Raw genomic sequence first — 20,373 nt, 5'->3', positions numbered from 1 at the left:
CACGTCACTTCCTGCGCGCTAGATACGTACTAGGAAATATCCTTTACGTCGAGGGTTCCCAGCTCGGAAAGCTCCGGATTTACGATGCTTCTAACGGGCCAATGTTAGCTTGTTATGTCGACATTACTGCATATTTAGATTGTTATCTTACTCAATGAAAACTCACTTACATCAAGGTACGCCATTTTGATACTTTGAACCGGAGATTCGTGCCCACACGTTGGCTAAAGTTGTTAGCCACGCTAAAGTTAGCTTTGTGTGCCACCTGACAGTCCAGATGTGACGGCTGCCACTGTCTCGATGCTAGCTTAAGTCGGGGGCCAGCCATCATGTCTACGACGCTGACAGCCGAGCAGCAGCGAATGATTGAGGAGAACAGACGGAAAGCTTTGGAGAGGAGAGCCCAGAGGCTCGGGCAGAACCCGACATCGGCACCGAAGCAGTTTGTTCCACCCGTCAAGAAAGAAGCACACATCACCGATAACCACAATAAGGACACGCTTTTTGGCAATGGAGACTTTACGACAACATGGGTGAGGACACTCAGGAGTATTACGCCCACCCTGGGAAGAAAAATTCACGTGATAAAAGTCGTAATTAAACGGGAACTAAGTTTGAAAAAAAAAAAAAGTAGTGTCTTTTCGAAATAGTGATATTTTCAGATTCAAGTATGTTTTTTTTTTAGATTTAAGTCAGACTTTTATGAGCAAACGATTAAATGATTAAAGTTGTACTTTCATGAGAATAAAGTATATTTTCCAGTTAGAAAAATAAAGTGGAGAATTATCAAGAAACAAGTGGTATATTTTCAACGTTAAAGTTGTAATTTTGCAGAATTTTTGAGAAAGTTGTGTTTTCGAGATTAATGTTATGAGAATAAGGTTGTATTTTTGGAGAAAAAAGTAAAATATTCTCAGATTAAAAGTAATAGATTTTTTTACAATGAAAAAGTATATAATACATGTATATAATACAGTTCCAATGATATAGTAACAGGGGGGAGGTGCGTTCTCACTTATCCCCCCTTATCGTTCCCTTGTCGGGGGGCCCTATCCGCCCTCCTTTCCAACAAACAAAGGATACGCTCCCACCTGCGGCCTGGGAGGGGACTGGCTGCATCACGGGCCCTGCAGGGGGGGGGCGTCTGGCTCTCCTGAGAGGGCATGTGGGGGGAGGGGGGTGGCTGGGGGGTGACATTGGGTCCCTGCGGCCCCTACCGGGTGGCCAGTTGTCTGGGCGCCTCAGTGGGGCCGGTCGACTGCCCTGGCTCCCTTGGTGTGGGAGGTGTTCCTGTCCACCGGGCTGCTCTCGGATGGACCCAGGAGCCCGATCCCGGCCCTCGATTGATTGGGTGGGCTCCTCAGCCTCCTCGGTGCGGGCACAGCGATTACAGGACAGTTCTGTCAGTCTTCGTGAATCTAATACGGAGTGAATTCACTTGCATGTGTCCTCAGGGAACTCTTTCACTGGGTGTGGGGCCACTCACTTATGGTGACAAATAACACATGAATATGCAAATTGCTTGTGTATCCCCTCAGTCACGCTCTCGTCCTATAGACTTTCATAATTTACGTAGTCAATCCCATCCCACTTCAGTTGTACAGCCGGGTTCACGACCCTTGTCCTGCATGCTTCTTCTCCTGTTCTTGTCCTGTTCTCGCTTGTCCTGTCCTTCCCTCACACGGTGTAGCACCACAGCCCCATGCAACACTCATATTTAATGTTTCATTGTTGTACATGATGTAATGACTTACTTTTCTCATCCTGTTTACAATTAGTGCTTTGTCTTTTGTCTTCGTTTCTCTCTCCCCTCTAGAAACGTTGTTCTGTACGACTGATTCTCAACAAACTTCAATTATAACAATAAGAAACCACAGCGGAAGCTTAAAAACTCCACTGTGACACAGTAAAACTGTTCCGGCATAAAAGGGTTACAGATCCTCCATTCTGCTTGACCTAACAGCCGAACAGGACAATAAAAATGATAATTTCGAGATGAAAGTTCTTTTACTCAACTCAATTTTCTTTATATAGCACTTTAAGAACACCCTCAGTTGCAACAAAGTGCTGTCCACAAAAACAACTCAAACAAGACAATTTAACATTTAGAACCAAAACAATAAGGTTTAAACTGTAAAATAAATAAAATAATATGACACAGCAAGGGCAGAAGCTCATGTTGCGTTCAAAGCCAAGGAATAAAATTGCTTTTGAGGCGGGTTTTATGAGATTATAGTTGTAAATATGAGAATAAAGATGGATTTTTGAGAAAAAGGTTGAGTTTTTGAGAGTAAAGTCTCAATGAATGAGAATATTTTGGAGGAAAAAAATAGTGTCTATTGGAGATAAAAGTTATAGATTTTTTTTAGATTAGACTACTATTGAGCATTAGAAGAAGAAAAAGTATATATTTTACTTTATATAATATATACTATATATATATATATAGTATATATTATACTTTAAAAACAACTAGAGGTTTTCGGACTTGATCTCATACACCTTTTTTGTCACATATACATTTTTATTCTCATATTACAAATGTAATCTTGAAAATAACTTCAATTTCATAATATTGCCACTTTATTTCAAAATATATAACTATTTAAAAAATATACAACTATACAATATTACAACTCTAATCTCCTAGTGTAATTCTATTTTTTTTTTTTTCTTCAATGTGGCGTGAGTACTCCTTTGTACTTCCATCCTGGGTTGCCTCGTGAAGACTAATTCGATGCTGTCTTTCTTTGTAGACTTCGGCCAGAGATGACCCTCCTCCAGCCAAGCGTCAACACGTCAACCAGCCTTTGACGTGCACTGACAGCAGCACTAGCAGTACAAAGCCAGCTCAGCTCAGTTGTAAGCAGCCCTCTCCCAGCTGTGCAGCACTGGGCTCCTTCTATAAACAACCAAACAAACCCACCTCAGACTGTACAACATTAAAGGTCGTGCCTGCTAAGAAGCCTGCTATATCCACTTGGGGCAAATGTGTGCCGCACACTGACGGACGCTTCAGGGTGGAGGTGGGGTATCATGCAGAGCTCATCGCTGCTTTTAAATCCATCCCATCCAAGACATACGGTAAGTATTCGGTTAAGTGGATTGTAAAGCTTAAGCATACACACCCACAACACACTTCAGTATAGTGCTTGTCATTTGAAGTGGCGTATACCTGAATTGCATGATACTCTTTCTGATATTTCAATCCCCTTATGTTATCAGTGAGAGCTCTGAGTGACGCAGTGCAGTAAAACGCCGCCACAAATTACAACTACAATAAACTATTTAAAAAATACATACCACTCTGATGGCGCCACTCAAGTCGCATACAGTGCTGTGAAAAAGTATATTTGCTACCTTGTCAAATTCTTTTTAAAATTGTATTATTATTGTTTTTTTTTGCATAGTTTCCCCATTTTAATGTTCAAGATCATCAAACAAATGTAAATATCAGAAAAAGATAACATCCAAACTATATGTTGGAAAGAATGTTAGCATATTCTTCTGTATTTTCTTAAATCCTGTTTGGTGCGAGTGTTGCATTGAGCAAAATAATCCTGTCTGGAGGAGCTGTGCCACAGTGTAGTTGTTGTTCAACTTCCCCATAGCGGAAGTCATTTCTTCTTCTTTAGACAACCAGGTAGTTGAGACTGAATCTTCAGTGCCTCTAGTGGATGCTGCCAAGTACTGCAGTCCACTTCATTTGGTCTCAATTGCTTTAAGATGCCATTTATCAACAATCAAATGCACACGTTCAAAAGAATTCTTCACGATTAATGATTGTTTTACCCATTTGTAAAATAAATACATTTGACTCTAAAATGATACGCTGCTGTAAAGCTAAATTAGCATATTTTTACAATACATTAAATCTTAAGCAAAATGTAAGTATTCGGCATCTATATTGTTTGATGATGATTTGCGGCTATATGCCCTAAACTGACTCCATATACAGTAGCTAAGCTAAAAAGTTGGACACTGTTTATGATTGTTGTGTTAATGTTGTGGTCTTCTTTTTTAATAATATTAAAACATATGGTCACTGTAGATTGATCATTGTGGCCATGCAAGTACGGCACATAAATACAAATTGGACATTGCGACCGCTCATATTTATTTTTTTATGATACGCAAGCCACCTGCTAGTGACACCAGGCCAAAAGCTGACATATGTTGCCTAACGTAATCCTTGGCTCTGAGCTGACATCCAAATACTCTTTGTGGTCACATAAATCCGACTTATAATGCCCACACTCAGCAATATGGACATCTGTCCAGTGCAGCTTTTTATATGAAAATAATTAGTGGTACCAACCACTTGGGCGGCTACATACCAGGAAGGTCTAATGTGCGTATTGAACATTTTACAACAGAATTTTCATATTGCTTTTCAGATTTCTGTCACAAACATTTGCAACTACTTTTTTGCACTTTTAGACCAATGGTAAGAAAATAATATAGATTTTGTTTATCCTGTGAGGGAAATTATGGTCACAAAAGCAATATTCACTCACACACACACACTTAAAAAAATAGACTACTTCTCTTTACTCGATATCTCGCAGCCCCCACCCGAGCAGCGCATAATTTGCAGTCTGCTAAATATTTTTTCACCTGTGTTTACCTTATCCATCTATGTTTACCTATCTCCACACATCCGACATGGTTCAGGCCTGGAAGATATATGTCAATCTGGTGAAGTGCCATCGGTGTGTAGAATCAGTGCATTTTTCCAAGTACTGTAAAAAAATGTACAATATTGGCACTGATAGTGGAAGAAGCCACGCTCAGTTACCTCTGCACTGAAACTTTTTCATTTGATTGCTTCATATTTATGGCCTAAAATAGTTTTTCATAAAAAATATTTATGGTAATCTTTACTGCTGTGTTATTGATGGTGCATTCTGACTTATTTACAAATTCTGATTGCGTCACCGCTGTAGCAACAGAAATCCATTGTAAACTGATGACTCCCTGTTTATTATGCTTTAGACCCTGCCAACAAGGCGTGGAACTTCAGCATGGAGGACTACCAACAGCTAAGTATGTTAAATTTTTCAGCAGCGTTTAACATTTCATGCACATGCAGCTGCTCCGTTCTGACGTGTGGTTTCTTGACCCCGCTGCAGTGACCCAAGTGGCGTCCATCGCCTCGGTGTCTTTGAGGCCCCTGGAAGGGGCGGAGTCGTTGGACATGGCGGCGGTGACCAGCCGAGCTCAAGATGGCTCGGCGCTGACCGCTCTGCTGAAGCTGTGCAACGGCTGGCAGAAACCGGGGGCCGAGGTCCAGGGCCAGTGCGTCCTGGTGTCGCCCTCCAGATTTGAGATTGATATCGGTTACCATGTCGACGTTATTGCAGCATTCAAGCAAATGCCGACAAAAACCTACGGTACCATCTTGAGATTAGTATCATGGGTGTATTTGATAGTTCTATGGCTGGGGTTAACCTGAATGGTTTAAGTGACACAATTCAGATTTTTGGTTCTCAAGTGGCACGATTGTGATATGCGTCAAGGCAGCATAAAGGGAAAAAAAACACAAGGAATTGGATATCAGCCTTGTTTCAAATGTGGGTACAGTAAACAAAACAGATACGTTTTCGATATATATCAGTGCATCATAAACGCACAGACCGGATATAACACGTCAATGCGACCTTGATGTCATCGAAATACACTGCACAAACAACACGACAATATTAACACACCCTTTTTAAACCGAAACTATAGTGAAAGCATAGATAATTAAATCTGGTCTAATATTCTGCTTTTGTGGTGTGTGCCTCAGTAAATAAGCAAAGCAGCTGAAGACTAAAGTAGAGCAATGTGCAGGTTACACTCAATAAAATCAACGTGGTCGAGAGTCAGCCCAGGCCAACGAAATGCTATTTAATGTTTAATTTTATGAATTGATATTTACTTTCATGTTGATACTTGTGCAGTTACTATGTGCAGTTTGGCTATGCGTGTATGTTTCGTGTGTTCCACATATGTCCAGTTCACCTGGAAATAGTTAAATAATTGGCTCTTGACAATAAATTAGGATTGGGCACTTGGACCTGCAGTGTAAATCTGACCTCTCATCATTACATTCTTTCAGACATGAAAACAAGGAAGTGGAGCTTTTCACTGCAGGACTACAAGAGACTCAGTGAGTTTTGCCGATTGGATTTATCCCCCTGTTGCCGTTTGTCATCTTGTGTAACCGCACCACCTTCCATTCTCAGTGGGGCTCCTCGGTGGGATAGCAGCCGTGGAGGTGGAGCCTCTTCCTCGGGCGGTGGTCCAGTCTTTCTCTGCCAGCTTTGAGGAGACTCAAGCCAGGAACTCGGACATCCCTGAGGCCGACCTATCCTGCGTCGAACCCGCGATCACAAGCAGCCTCATGCCCTTCCAGATGGAAGGAGTCAAGTAGGTGCTTGTGGACGACCATTAACGCTCCATTTGGATTAGCCGTATCTGACGAAATTCTGAATAATTTCTAATGTAGTAATATTTCATGTATTCACACATAACCTAATATTTAAAAATATATATTAGCTATAATTAGGCTGTTTTGGTATGTAAAATTTAAGCATATGAATAAAATGTTCTTTTAAGAATGTCCACAACATATAGATCATATGTAAATAAAGGTAATAAAGTCGTTTTATTTTTAATCACATTTTACAATCAAATGAATCCAAATATTTATAAAATTGCTAGACGTACTCCTCGTAGTATTAAGTTAATTCATTTCAGTATATGTTAAGTATATTTTAAGAAAAATGTCCAAAATATGCATTTATAGGTTTTATTATTCTTTTTTACACAAATAGCTCGACACAAACCACGCTTCTCAAGGCTTCCACCAGGTAGTTCTTTTTTTTTAAATGAAATTTCCCTCCCATGAGTCCCAGCAACGCTGTTTCATCCAATTCCTCCATTTTGGTAGCCGAGCTCTGACGTGTGCATCAGTGTCGTGCACTGATAGTTTGAACACAGAAAGTGATTAAAACGCGTTATTATTTAAACTAATTGTTTATAATTAATTAATCGTGATTAATGCGATAAATTACCACCCGTAGAATAAATATAAATATTTATAAAATGACTACATTCATGGCTTTTATATTATTAAATTAACTAGCTAATTGTGCACATATGTTCATCAAATTTCTGGCTGTACATTTTAAAAATTATATGAAAGATAATTTTTTTTTTGTAAGAAACCCAATTTCATGGAAAATATATACTTTTTTTTCTTCTAATGCTCAGACGCAGCCCAAAGATGATGGTGTTCCTTTTTCGTTACGTTTGTGACTCGCTCACAGTTTTCAGTGGATTCCAGATTGGAGGTCAGAAATGTCTGACTTTCCAGTTTCATGAAATGCCTCAGCATCTCAACTGTGTCTTTGCAGTTATGCGGTGTCTAAACAGGGCCGCCTGCTCCTGGCTGACGACATGGGTCTGGGGAAAACCGTGCAGGCCATCTGCATCGCTGCCTACTACAGGAAGGAGTGGCCCGTGCTCGTGGTGGCTCCGTCCTCTGTGCGCTTTACCTGGGCAGAGGTAAAAAGAATATGACTCCACCTCTGGGAGAAAATAGGGTTAAGTGTGAGTTTATGCGCTGTACTTTATCATTCTGGCCTGGTTGAAAGCCTTTTTGGGGAAGTTAATATAATGCCAACAGGAATTACTGGACTTTTAAGGCTTTATCTCCTGTTGAGAAGGTTGCTGTATTATTTCCTTCATCCATCCAAGCATCTGTTCCTAAAATAGGGTACAAATATACTGAATCTGAGAATTTTTTCACCGTTTGATCAAAGCCAGCAAAATCTCAATTGTCAGATGTGTCTAAAAGATCATCCTGAATGGTTATCCTGTGGTGCGGGGAATGTTAATAGTGTTTTTCCGCTCTAATATTTGGAAAACGGTCGGGCCGACAATTTTCTTTCTGGCCGGACATTTGCTGCTCCACGCAGCGTTATAGTTCGGCGACGGCAGCAGACGGGCGAGTGGAAAGTCTTCTGTAAATTGTCCGATTAGAAGATGAGATGCCAAAAACCTGACTAGTAATTAGTCAAGTGTTAAACGTCGAAGCGGAGTAGTAAAATCGACTTGCCGACTAGTTGACTAATCAGTTCAGCTCCTACACTAAACGCATACTTTCAGATTATTGTATTCCTTGTCCTGTGCGATCGCTCACATTTAAACAAAATTGATTAAGATGTACCCCATTTAAGTTACTTTTGGGGTGAGGGGGGTCTCTATGGACTGACTTTTTTCAAGTGAAAAAAAAAAAACAACAACTCTCCATGGTCCTTATTTTTTTTGCTCCCCACCGAAACACTTCTGTGCTTATCTCCAAGCAGCAATAAAAAAAAAAATCACTGGCATGGCATTTTTCGATGTGCCGGTATTCAGACAGCTGACAAGACCCCCTCAGCTTGCTCTGTAAATGGCTATCAAGCACATTCCCAATCAGGAGTTGGAATTGCTGCAGGGAGTAAAGTCAAATGATATGGTCCCGATTGACTTGGGTCTTATCTTAGCTGTGCGCCTTTGGCCAAATCAGCCGCCAAGCACAAGCACGGCATCATCATGACTTGATGTGGAGGGGACAGGAGAAATAGCGCAAGTCAACTAAGGGTCAGCACAATTTGGCCACAGAATGGATTATTTGATACTAATAATATATTGCAATTCATCAAATAGTGACTCTCCCTCTAATAGACAGCTTGTTCCTTTCAATGTGTGTTTATGCCAAACACCTTCAAATAGATGCACCCCCCCCCCCCCCCCCACGATAAAAGGGTAGCAACTGAAATCATCTCAGTTCATAGTCGCAAATCATCTCAGTTCATAGACGCTACTGTTCACAATTACATGATTAACTGCTAACTTTATTTAAATGCAGTTGCCAACCAAAACAGCAGCACCTATCATAATAAAGTGAGTCTCACAAAGGAATTAAAGTGTGGAGTCTTCCTGGATGTTGTAAATGAGTTCCATGTGCAGTATTAACAATCTTACGTTTTGTGGCATCTTTCATGGTGAGTTTTGTTCTGGTCGAGTCTAATGTGATCACTCCGCAATGTTGTGTGTGTCCTTGTTTATGTTCCACACCTTATTAGTTTATGATTGCTATTCTAAAAATGGCTCCCTCATCTGCAGTTGAGTAAATAACCGCCCCCAGCTACTTATAAGGAATTATGGTACAGAAGCTAAACTCACCTTTAAAACTGCACTTTAGCGAGCTCCACACTTTAATTCATCTGAGAGACGTGCCTCCTTTGTTGCTGCTGTTTTGTTTAGCAGCAGAGTTCAAAAGGTCTCAGCAGGCCCTTATTAAAAGGCCGGCACTATTTGAGGAACTAATGTACACCTTTGTCCAACAGTCCTTCCGTCGCTGGCTCCCATCGTTGAGTCCCGACAGCATCAACGTGGTGGTGAAGGCCAAAGACAACCTGCGGGCAGGGCTGGTCAACATCATCAGCTACGACCTCCTCAGCAGAATGGACAAACAACTGCCAGGGAATCCCTTTAACGTCCTGATCATGGTCAGTTTGATCACTCATATTTTTTAGAATATATTTTTTGTATTCAATTGAATATATCGATTTGAATTCCCCCCCCCCCCCCCACCCCCCTTTCTGTGCAGGATGAGTCTCACTTCCTAAAGAACATAAAGACGGCTCGTTGTAAAGCTGCTTTGCCGCTATTAAAGGTGCTTCGCTTTTATCTTTTCATCACTTACAGTGAACAGGTTCGGTTTATACACTCCATTAGGTACACCTGCACTATTGAAATTTAATTTTAAATATTTTATTTTATTATCTACATTTATTCAACTACAAAGGGTTGGGAATTTGACTGAATGAATGTGATTCTATATTTTTTATTGAAGATGTTTAATTGTATTAATTACATTTATTAGAGTGAACAGTAATGTGCGTTTGACTAAATGTATTTATTCTGCCAACATTTAATTTAAATTGTATAATTTGCTAACTAAAATATATCATACTATATAGGGCCGCATGGTTGGTTAGCACATCTGCCTCACAGTTCTGAGGACCCGGGTTCAAATCCGGCCTCGCCTGTGTGGAGTTTGCATGTTCTCCCCGTGTCTGCGTGGGTTTTCTCCAGGTACTCCAGTTTCCTATGTAGGTTAATTGAATACTCTAAATTGTCCATAGGTATGAATATGAGCGTGAATGGTTGTTTGTTTATATGTGCCCAGCGATTGGCTGGCGACCAGTTCAGGGTGTACCCCGCCTCGCTCGCGACCCTAGTGAGGATAAGCGGCTCAGAAAATGGATGGATGGATATACTAAATAGGGATGGATTTGATGCAATGAATTTATTTTTAAATATTTTTTAAAACTTTGTCTTCTTCGTACCCTCAGACAGCAAAGAGGGTCATTCTCCTGTCGGGGACCCCTGCCATGTCCAGACCCGCTGAGCTCTACACGCAGATCCTAGCTGTCAGACCCACACTCTTCCCACGATTCCACGAGTTTGGGCTGCGCTACTGCGGTGCCAAACAGGTAACTACTTAGCCGCTAATAGAGAATTGTGGGTTATTTTAAATGCTTTGAGTTTCATCTTTCTTGCTCAAAAGAGGACTGAAGCTCGCACTATTGCCGATCAGTCATAGAAATCAGTGTGTTACTTCTCTTGTAGTGTGTGGTGTACTCTTAGATGACCAGCGCAGTGGACTCCATGGTTCAGCTGAACTTGTTGACCACACACTTTAGGATTTGCATCCTAAATATTGAACCGATTTAAGATTTACGATGGTCAGCCCGACTGTTTTTCCGTGCAGATTGGGGAGGAAAAATGCTCAAATATCACCCAATTAATAGTATGTGTGTACCCCGCTTTCAATCATTTCATCCAGCTGGCCTGGGGTTGGGACTACTCTGGCTCCTCCCATCTCGGCGAACTAAAGCTGCTGCTGTCCGAGTGTCTGATGCTGCGGCGCCTGAAGTCCGACGTCCTCTCCCAGCTACCCTCCAAACAACGCAAGGTTGTCACGGTGACGATCGATGGAATCAGCAACCGAACCAAAGCGGCTCTGTCTGCCGCCGCCATGGAGTTAGCCAGGGGACATCAAAATGTGAGTTAGTCCACTCTGCGCTAGTATTCCTTCTCTCCTCAGTGATTTAAAATACAAGCAATTATTTTTGTTGAAAAAGTTGCAACAACTGTTTTTTGGCTCCATTTCAGAAAAGGAATGAAAAAGAAGTCCTCCTCATTTTTTACAACCACACAGCTGAAGCCAAGTTGCAAGCCATTACGTGCGTATACGGGTCATTTTCATATACTTTGCTCAATAGCGGGAAAGACATGGCCCACTGAATTTACCTTTGAAAATCAATTAATTTTACTCGTATGTAAAAGTTTGTGATTGTTTCTAAGAAGTAAAATATTGGAAAGTAATATTTTTCAATCTTTTACTCCCTTTATTGTTCGGTCGATGATTTGCAACATGGTTTCTGAAGATGCAAATCACACAAATGCGTCTTTATGTCTTCAGGGTTCCTTTTTTTTGTGGTTCTTTTACAAACTGTCGTTCTTTGTCACTCAAGCTGTCTTTACCGTTCATGCCACTGGAGAGAGCCTCATGTTGCAATACACCAGGGGGATCTGTAAGCTGAAGTGCCAGGATGAGGCAGCCATATTGCATTCACACAATAGCCGGCAGCAAAATAAATTATTTCTAAAGTATGCGTGAATAAGTATGAATTTGTGAATGTGTCAGAACTATTGCATGTCTAAAATCGTTATTACGATTGTATAAAGACAAGAGTGTCATGGGTTTAATGAGTATTTAGGATAATTTTTTTCACTTGTATCCGCAGAGCTTGAAGGGCAACACGCAAATTCTCATGATTTTTATGAAGCAGTTAATGTCTTTACAAATATGCACTTTTGGGTTCACCATTTTAAAATGCAGTGCATTTCAGTGGGCCACCACTATTTGCTCTGCCAATAAGGATTGCCTTTACTGCTTTGAATGACTACATTTTAAAATGGTCAGTAACTTTGAAAAGCGCACTTTAACCGTGGCTGTTTCAACATGGAGACATTTACCCATTGACTTCCCGATTGAGGCCATTATTATCCTTAAAAAAAAAAAAAAAAAAAGATACTTATGTATGCTCAAAATCAGCTTTCCAAAGGTCTGTAAGATGCCGTAGCTCAGGGGTCACCAACCTTGTTGAGACTTTTTGGGTCCTGATTAATGAGTAGGGCTAAATGTTTTGTTTCACACTTCAGAAATAAAACACTTACTCAAATTACCTTATATTTTATTATTAATAATGAATTAGATTAATTTATGTGAAGATGCTGATCGTGTTAATGATTTCTCACAATAAGCCATGTAAAGAAAATGAGTACTTGCAGTAAATATAGTTTTTCTTCCACCACTGACAGGGAGTACATCAAAGACATGCTCGAGTGTGGGAGGGAGAAGTTCCTTGTGTTTGCCCATCACAAGTTAGTCTTGGATCACATCACTAGTGAACTAGTTAAAAAGGTGAGTAAGAAAAGTAAATGGTTGGCGGTCAGGAAAAGAAGAGAGTGGTATTGTATTGCGCTCAGACAGCGTTTAAGGAGTGTATGATTGGGGTTAAATTGGCAGCGATGGTGGGAGAAGTTCATTCAATTCGAGTGATAGCCCCCAACTCTCCATGAAGCCATAACACAGTGCCCCGTTATCATCTTAGTACAAGCTTAAAGAAAACTAGGCATGATTTTCTTCACTCCGGGAAAGAGCACTGAAGGTCACCCCATTAACTTACACTGCAAGCGGAATTTTCCAAAGCTGTCTGAACCATCATCACATTAAATATTTAAGTGCCGGACAGTAAAAAGTGCCACACGGAAAAGAAACATCAATCGTTTTTCTTTTCCGCTTATCCTGTTAAAGGTCACAGGGAGCTGGAGCCTATCCCAGTTAACTTTGGCCGAATATCCGACTCCACCCCGGACTGAACACCAGTCAATCACAGGGCACATACAGAGACAGACAACCATTCACATTCACACTGAGTGGGAACTGAAACCACACTACCTACATCATCAGTAATACAACAATAAAGTGGGAAGACAATTTTATGAGGAATAGTTTGAGTATATGTGTAATCTGTGTAATGTGTAAAAAAGTAAAAGATTTTTAGGATAATAAAGTGGTAATTTTACAAAAATTATGTTGTGATAATACAAGAACAAAGTCTTACGAGGAAAAAATCCAAATGCGACTGTATTTTTATTACAAGAAAAAGTAAGCATCTTACCAAACTACAATTGCGATATTACAAGGGGGGAAAAAAGTACAATTCCTTAGTTATTTTTAATTCATTCAAACTCAGTAATTTATATGTTACAGGAAGTGGGAAAACTTATTCTGAGATATTTCTGAGACAAAGACTTGCATAAAATTATGAATGTTTTTTCATAAGTGTGATAGCATGGGGGGAAAAGTCCTGTATATATTTTCCTACAAGAGTAAAGTTGTAATAAGAGCATAGAGTTGTACATTTATGAAAATAAAGTTGTCTTTTTTCTTATGTTAAGTTGTAATATTACAAGAAGAAAAACATACCTTGGTGAGAATGAAGTTGAAATATTCAGAGGGGAAAAAAAGATCCAATTGTTTTAAAAGATGTTTTTTCTTGCACTTTTCAGCATGGCCCAATACTTCTTTCGTCTCACTTTTAGTGACATACTCCTAAGCGTGTTGTGTGGGTTGTTCTTGCGCGCTTCTGCAGTGTGACGTTTTCAACAGGACGTCTCGTTCATTCGCATCGACGGCTCCACGCCGTCGAGTGAGCGCCAGCATCTATGCGACAAGTTTCAGTATTCGGGCAAGATGTGCGTGGCCGTCCTGTCCATCACCGCCGCCAACATGGGCCTGACGCTCCACGCCGCCGACCTGGTCATCTTCGCCGAACTGTTCTGGAACCCCGGAGTAAGGACTGATGAGAATGATACCTCAAATGTTCTTATTTGTCATTGAATATAGTGGTACCTTGACATGGGCCCGGTACACACACAATGATAATTTGGCCGTTTTTGTCACGATTTTGCCCGTTGGCGACCGAGGGTGACAAATGCCAGACTATCATATATGTCTTATAAGATTATCCTTTGGTCTAAGGTGTGTTGAGAGAATTTGTCCGCATAATAGGAGCCGAAACAGGTCGGGGCCAACAATCTTAAATATTAAACATTATCAATATTTGCGACCCAAAATCATCTTGTGTGGAGAAAGACGACTACTCCTGAGTCATGACTCCGTGAATTGTGGCGTGAAACGGAATTTCACTGAGGAACAAAAAATGTCCAACGATATATTTTATGTAAGTGGGTTCACCAGACAGCAAGAAGTATTTTCCAAAGCAAGTCTATGTTGACCCTTTTATTGTCTCGTCGGCAACGCTCAGGAAACATATCCGGTGGCCACTAAAATCAAGCCTTCATAATAAAAACATACCAGTGAAGTAACACGGTTTATACACCTTAAAACAAGGTTTGGTGAACCTCAGAAAAGGAGGACCAGCTCGTGGAGATGTGCGAACCGCGGGAGTGCTTGCTTAATGTCGCCGCAAAGTTTTTCCAGTCTTTTTGTTTGGTTGTTGTAGTTGAAGATTTTTCTTAAAATTTAATTAAATAAATAAATTACCCCAAGGCCATCATCATTTTCCCCCTCCCGTGTGTCCTCTTCTATGTTGCGTTGCTATGCTTGTCGTCTTCCATTTTGTGAGCTCACGTCTGATCACGTGAGATTTTGGTCTTGGCTGATTCAAGATCAGTGGTGGAACAGTATCTTTGTGTACGTTGTGTTCTGTGTTGATTATCGGAGCACACCACACACAGTACAACTAAAACTGTTAAATGCCTGATTAGTTTTTTGTTTTTTTGGGGGGAAAGAACTGTAATTGCTCTTTTTTTTAACGTCACTCAAGCGGCTGCGTATGTAAAGCTTGCTCATAACTAACATTTTGGCTTGCAACAGAAGCCCCAAAAATTGACCAAGGAATGACTCATAACTTGGAAAAACTTGTAAGTTGGGACACTCGAAAGTGAAGGTACCAATGTATTTGTGCGCGGCAGGTTCTTATCCAGGCTGAAGACAGGGTCCATCGCATCGGTCAAACCAACAACGTGAACATTCACTATTTGGTCGCCAAGGGAACAGTTGATGATCACCTGTGGTATGTATAACTACAACCATCAGCAGCGTGCTTAGTGGAGCGTGAGGGAATTCGGATGCGTTTTTCCACACAGGCCGATGATCCAGGAAAAAATGCAAGTTTTGGAGCAGGTCGGCCTGTCCGAGTCAAACCTCTCAGCCAACGCGGTGACAGCTCAGTTCCACTCGAAGGTAGTACCTCTAATAGAGAGAACTTAAAAATGCAAGCTGTGATGAAAAATGACCTTTAAACTGAAAAACAAACTTGTATATGAATAACCTTTTATTGTATTATGTTAACCACTATTTAGAGACTAAAGGGTAGGACTAGATACGTCTACCCCCTACTTAACTTATCGAGGCAAGTCACATATTTTATATAAAACGGCCATCTATTGGCTGTCACTATATGTCGCTGACGAAGCTAGATGAAGGAAGATAGATAGATAGATACATTTGTAGTAAATAAAGATTTTGGGACCATTAAAGTGAAACTGGATCATTTCTGGCAGCAAAACTGATACCAATTGGAAGTCGGGGGGTGGGGGCTATTATTTTCTAACTTTCCAGGGGGCGCTACAGAGTTATTTTGGAAGGGCTGTGGGGGTTCATCTTGGATCCAGTGTATAACATTCTTATTTGAATGTAGGATCCCAGTCAGAGGAGCATCGCGGAGATGTTCGCGAGGTCTTTCAATGAGGATGACGACGCGGACACAGGAGGCCAGTCAGAAGATTCAACTTTTATGTTAAAGGGGGAAAAAATGTTAATTTGACTAGTTTTCAGCACAAACCATCATGACAGATAAAGACTTACAGATGCATCTTTTTACTCACTGGGGAAAATACTAAATGTGTATAGTAAGTAAAGACTGGATGGGAGACTGAATACTGCAACTTGACAATTCGTTGTCCACGTTTGCTTCTATACGGGGAAACATGATCAAGAGCCATATTTAGGTTGTGTTCCAATGATGATCAGTATGACAACTCTGGACCTTCTTTCACTTATTTGGGTGGACCGTGAAGATTTGATTCATGTGTGTCGCCTAAGTATGAAGGAGAAAACAATGAGGTCATTTTATCATCGTACGTTTTTGAATACTAGCGACACTGCACACTTCAAGCAGAATAATAAACATTGTTACTTGAATACATCTCTAACGGTGTCAATGAAAACTGAGTATGGTTGTCTTGTAGAATTCTCCATTAGTTCTCCATTAGTTGTATATTCAGGGATTTATTATTTAAAATATTAATAATAATGAATTATTAAACATTTTTGGTAGGTGACATTCTGGCCACATTTTCTGTGTTAATTGGGTCCAAGTAAAATTCAGTGAAAGGGTGAGGCAACTATTTTTTTAATTTTACCTAACAGTAAATTAATTATTACATTCAATTGGTATTAAAATTGGTAATAGTCCAAATGTATGCATTTCTATTTTTGACTGTTTTTCAAATTATAACAATTTATTGTATAAGTTATAAATGTTTCGTAAATACAATTCACAAATATCACTATTACATATATTCACATTGTATATTGTATTTTTTTGTTTCTAGAATGAATTAGAATTTTTTTTAAACTGATACAATAAATTAATTCAAAAGAAATTCAATTTTACATGATGTTTAAATTACATTTTAAATTGAATTTAGATAAGATAATTGATACTGTAAATTGTTAGAATTATAACAACAAAATATGCATTGTAAGCCTTATAAATATAATTACCATTCATTTTAAAAGATTAAATTGCAATGGAATTATACCAATTTTAAGTTAATATATGATGCTTTTATGAAGGTATTGCTTTATGGATACCTTCATATTGTTGCTTTTGTTTATCCAGTGTGGCTTCATTTGTGTTTTTATCTGCATGCAAGAAGGTACAAATTTAAACAATTGAAAACAAGCCCTAATAAATATTAGGTTATAGCAGTTGTGTGACAGGCACGTCATGTTATTACCTGAAGTGTCAGTGATCCCGGTTTGTTCACCAAAGATGAACTGGATCTCCTCCTGGGCGCGCTTCTGGCTTGAGGAGCCATGCACGGAGTTGCGGAGGACATCGGGGGCCAAGCGGGCCCTCAAAGAGTCGGGGAACTCCGCCTTTGCCCGGTCGGGATCTGTGGGACCCATGGCGGCCCTCCACTCCTCCACTGCATTTTCCTTTTCCAGGATCATCATCACACTTGGTCCACTGACATGAGAAGACACAGAGGTCACATGGACAGCTTTCAATTTTACGCTGTAGTATTACTGGAAAGAATTACAGCGAGCCCCTTAAGTGGCAGGTGGGGGTAGTGTGTGTCACATACACAAAGTGTAGCGTATGAAGTGCTGCCTTGGTTGAGCAGTATACGGGATGGGGTAAAGAGTCGCTCACTTGCATGAGACAGGGCCAACCTCTTCAAATGGGCTAATTTCAGTAAGACAAGCAATACAGGGTGTAAAGTGGACAGTGGATCCTTGAGATACTCATGACTCATCTCAAATCATCATTCCCCATTAAAATTAATGGAAATGCCATTAATCTGTTTCAGCCCCCCCCTCCCAAAAAAAAAAAAAAGAAATTGTAATGTGTAATAACATAGGATGTAAAGAAAAAGCTTTTTTTTTACACATTTTGCTTCAATTCAATTGACATTGTTTTTTCTTCTGGTGTGTGTGCCCTGGCCACCTGGGGGCAGTATAATAAATAGTGACACGAAGAAGAGATTCACCACTCACTCCGTAAGCTGTCGTAATGTCATTTTTCGCAATGGGTAAAGAATGTATTCCTGTGAGTATTGTTATAGTCTGTCTACATGTGTTGCGACACCGATACTATTTGTTAGCCCATCTACTGGGTTTAGCATTTTTTGTTATCATTAAGTTAAATTGAATTTATTAAGGCAAAGCTATGTGGTCATTTAAATACACGTTTAATTCTTGGTTTCATACTTAATTTGACAGTAAAATAAAACTGGGAGTGGCATTAAACTATTTGGGGCTTTTTTTATGACGAATTATTCACCAAGTGCCAAACTGCTGCTTGTCATGAAGTGGGTTGGTTGGGTTGAGTTCACTGCCACCATATATTGCTCACGTCAAAGTTTTACTTGCAACTCAAAGCAAAAGATCGGCCGAATGCTGGCACATATCTCCAAAAACTCGTAAGTTGGGTCACCCGTATTTCAAGGCACCACTGTACTATAGTTGTCGCTCGGGGTATTTTGACAAAAGCATGTCACAGACACGTTATTGAAACACTCGCAAACACTTTTAAATAGTGAAAGAAATGCATGTCTCTTTTAAGTAACAGTAGTAAAACAAGTCCCTTATATTGTGCTACACAAGCTTGAAATGATGTAGAGGGCAAGTGACGCAAAAGTCTGAAGTGTTCTGCGCTTGCATCCATCAGTCCGTTCTCGTAAAGCCGTTGTGTAATAGCTAAGCGAAAGGGAGAGCGAGAGGGTCACTGAAGCGGAAGATGATGCCACATCTGAAATGAGTTGTATTAAAAAGAAAAGAGAAAGAGACTTCCTGGCTGTCTGCCTGAGGCGAGCTGCTGCTTCTAAAAGAGCTTAAAAACTTGTTGTGACAGTGCCAAGTGCCCCCTTTGGTGGTGTGTTTCTGGGGGGGGGGGGGGGGGGGGGGGGGGTGATCAACTAACCTACACATGAACTCCACCAGCTGGCTGAAAAAAGGCTGCTTCCTGTGCTCCTTGTAAAATCCTTTAGCCATCTCCCTGGAAAGAAGCTTCTCCTCCAGTCGCCTGACGGAGAACCCTCTGTCACGGATCTCCTGCAAAATCTTGTCTGTAGGGGAGCCATCGTGGTAAATAGTCAGCTGGCGCAAACATGCGAATGACGCGACATTTTTTGATGTGGAACCTTTGTGATGGTCCACAGCGTCGGGTTTAATGACAGCCAGTGTTTGCTGCACGGGGAAGAAGAAGCTGATTTCCCTGGAGGCCTCCTCAGTAGACTGACTTCCATGCAGCTGGTTGACCGGATCTCCTTCCATGGAAAAACGGGCTCTGAGACTAGGAGTCACACGGGAGGCCACGTCATGGTTACAATGAATGTATATGAATGAATGTATATATTTCATTACAGCATAGGGAAGACATTTAAGAACTCCAGTGTTATTTACAGTGAATATAAATAACACATCCTTCTTCAAGTGCTAAGGTTTTGTGATATAAAAAAAATAGACCAAGATAAATAATTTCAAAATATTTTCCACCATTAATGTAACCTGTGACATGCAATTCCATTGAAAACAAACTTCTTTTCGGGAGGGGAAGTGAAAATAAACAACTAGAATAATGTGGTTGCACAAGTGTGTACACCCTCTCCTAACTGTGGCAGTGGTTGTGTTCAGAATTAACCAATCACATTCAAACTGGGATGTGTAATGGGAGTAAGAACACACCTGCCCTCGTCTAAGGCCCTAGTTCCAGCTGGCCAAAATGTTTAACGCTGGCTCCATCGGACCATAAAACATTTTCCCATATGTATGGGAGATTTTTTGATTTTCTTTGCCTTTTTTGTAATGAACACCGGTCATGGATTTTATGTAAGACATATAATATTCAGACGTAAGACTGCATAGCTTACTCGAGCTCACAGTTCAGCAAACATCAAAGCATGAATCAACACGTCGTCGTGCTTTTTCTTTGGCTTTTGCAACACAAAGGACCGCTGTCATGGGTGACGACATATGGCTGAAGACTGCATAACTCACGAGAGCTTGGTTCACTTATTACCAACGGATCAACTCGTTTTTTTTCTTCCATTTTTCTTTGGCATTTGGTGGATTTGCAACGACAGCATTTACAATATTTCCTCTTGGAAATCTTTTTTTTTTGAAATCCAAACAAATTAACTGTCCAGTACCACGGAACATTTGTGCTTGACATTAAAGTACCAGGTTATTCCAATATGGTTTATTTTCTTAGCTCTTTGACAGGAGAACAGAGTTTAGGTGATTAAAAGGGAAAAAAACATGTACCTCACCATTCAGGATCCTCTTCTTTGGCTCTTCTAAGATCAGAAGGACCGAGCATGTTTTTCCAATGTTGTACAGCATCTTCTCTGGTGAGAGCCAAAGCGAGCACCGGCCCTCTGTTATGGGCATGCACATGTCGAGTCATCGTCTTATCAATATTCGTCACCTGCGTCTTCCATTTA

General features: G+C 40.4%; 1 protein-coding gene across 5 annotated transcripts; it reads left to right on the top strand.

The window, feature by feature from the left end:
* Positions 1 to 23: 23 nt before the first annotated feature.
* On the top strand, positions 24 to 16,607 carry smarcal1 (SWI/SNF related, matrix associated, actin dependent regulator of chromatin, subfamily a-like 1). Of its 5 annotated transcripts, XM_061692318.1 has the most exons (18): positions 24 to 176; positions 273 to 533; positions 2,757 to 3,084; positions 4,996 to 5,046; positions 5,133 to 5,393; positions 6,104 to 6,154; positions 6,231 to 6,414; positions 7,404 to 7,554; positions 9,384 to 9,545; positions 9,647 to 9,712; positions 10,395 to 10,535; positions 10,889 to 11,107; positions 11,218 to 11,288; positions 12,430 to 12,532; positions 13,784 to 13,966; positions 15,112 to 15,212; positions 15,286 to 15,382; positions 15,840 to 16,605. In XM_061692318.1, the coding sequence occupies exons 2-18, from the start codon at positions 330 to 332 to the stop codon at positions 15,963 to 15,965; spliced, it is 2,499 nt and encodes an 832-aa protein (XP_061548302.1). In that variant the 5' UTR covers positions 24 to 176; positions 273 to 329; the 3' UTR covers positions 15,966 to 16,605. The 5 variants fall into 5 exon arrangements, 4 of the variants coding, with proteins under 4 accessions (XP_061548302.1, XP_061548301.1, XP_061548303.1 ...); XM_061692317.1 differs by having other exon boundaries at positions 24 to 533; XM_061692319.1 differs by lacking the exon at positions 13,784 to 13,966 and having other exon boundaries at positions 24 to 533; positions 15,840 to 16,607.
* The last annotated feature ends 3,766 nt before the right edge of the window (positions 16,608 to 20,373 follow it).

The sequence above is a fragment of the Phycodurus eques genome, chromosome 12 (assembly GCF_024500275.1).
Source record: "Phycodurus eques isolate BA_2022a chromosome 12, UOR_Pequ_1.1, whole genome shotgun sequence".
Classification (NCBI taxonomy): Eukaryota; Metazoa; Chordata; class Actinopteri; order Syngnathiformes; family Syngnathidae; genus Phycodurus; species Phycodurus eques.
Note: the sequence above shows the minus strand (reverse complement) of the source record. Positions and strands in the feature narration are given on the sequence as shown.

Excerpts from the sequence above, each read along its gene's own strand:
- smarcal1 (XM_061692318.1), top strand. The coding sequence starts at position 330 with ATGTCTACGACGCTGACAGCCGAGCAGCAGCGAATGATTGAGGAGAAC. Across the intron at positions 9,713-10,394 it reads CTGCTTTGCCGCTATTAAAG|ACAGCAAAGAGGGTCATTCT; the intron begins GTGCTTCGCTTT and ends TCGTACCCTCAG. Across the intron at positions 13,967-15,111 it reads AACTGTTCTGGAACCCCGGA|GTTCTTATCCAGGCTGAAGA; the intron begins GTAAGGACTGAT and ends TGTGCGCGGCAG.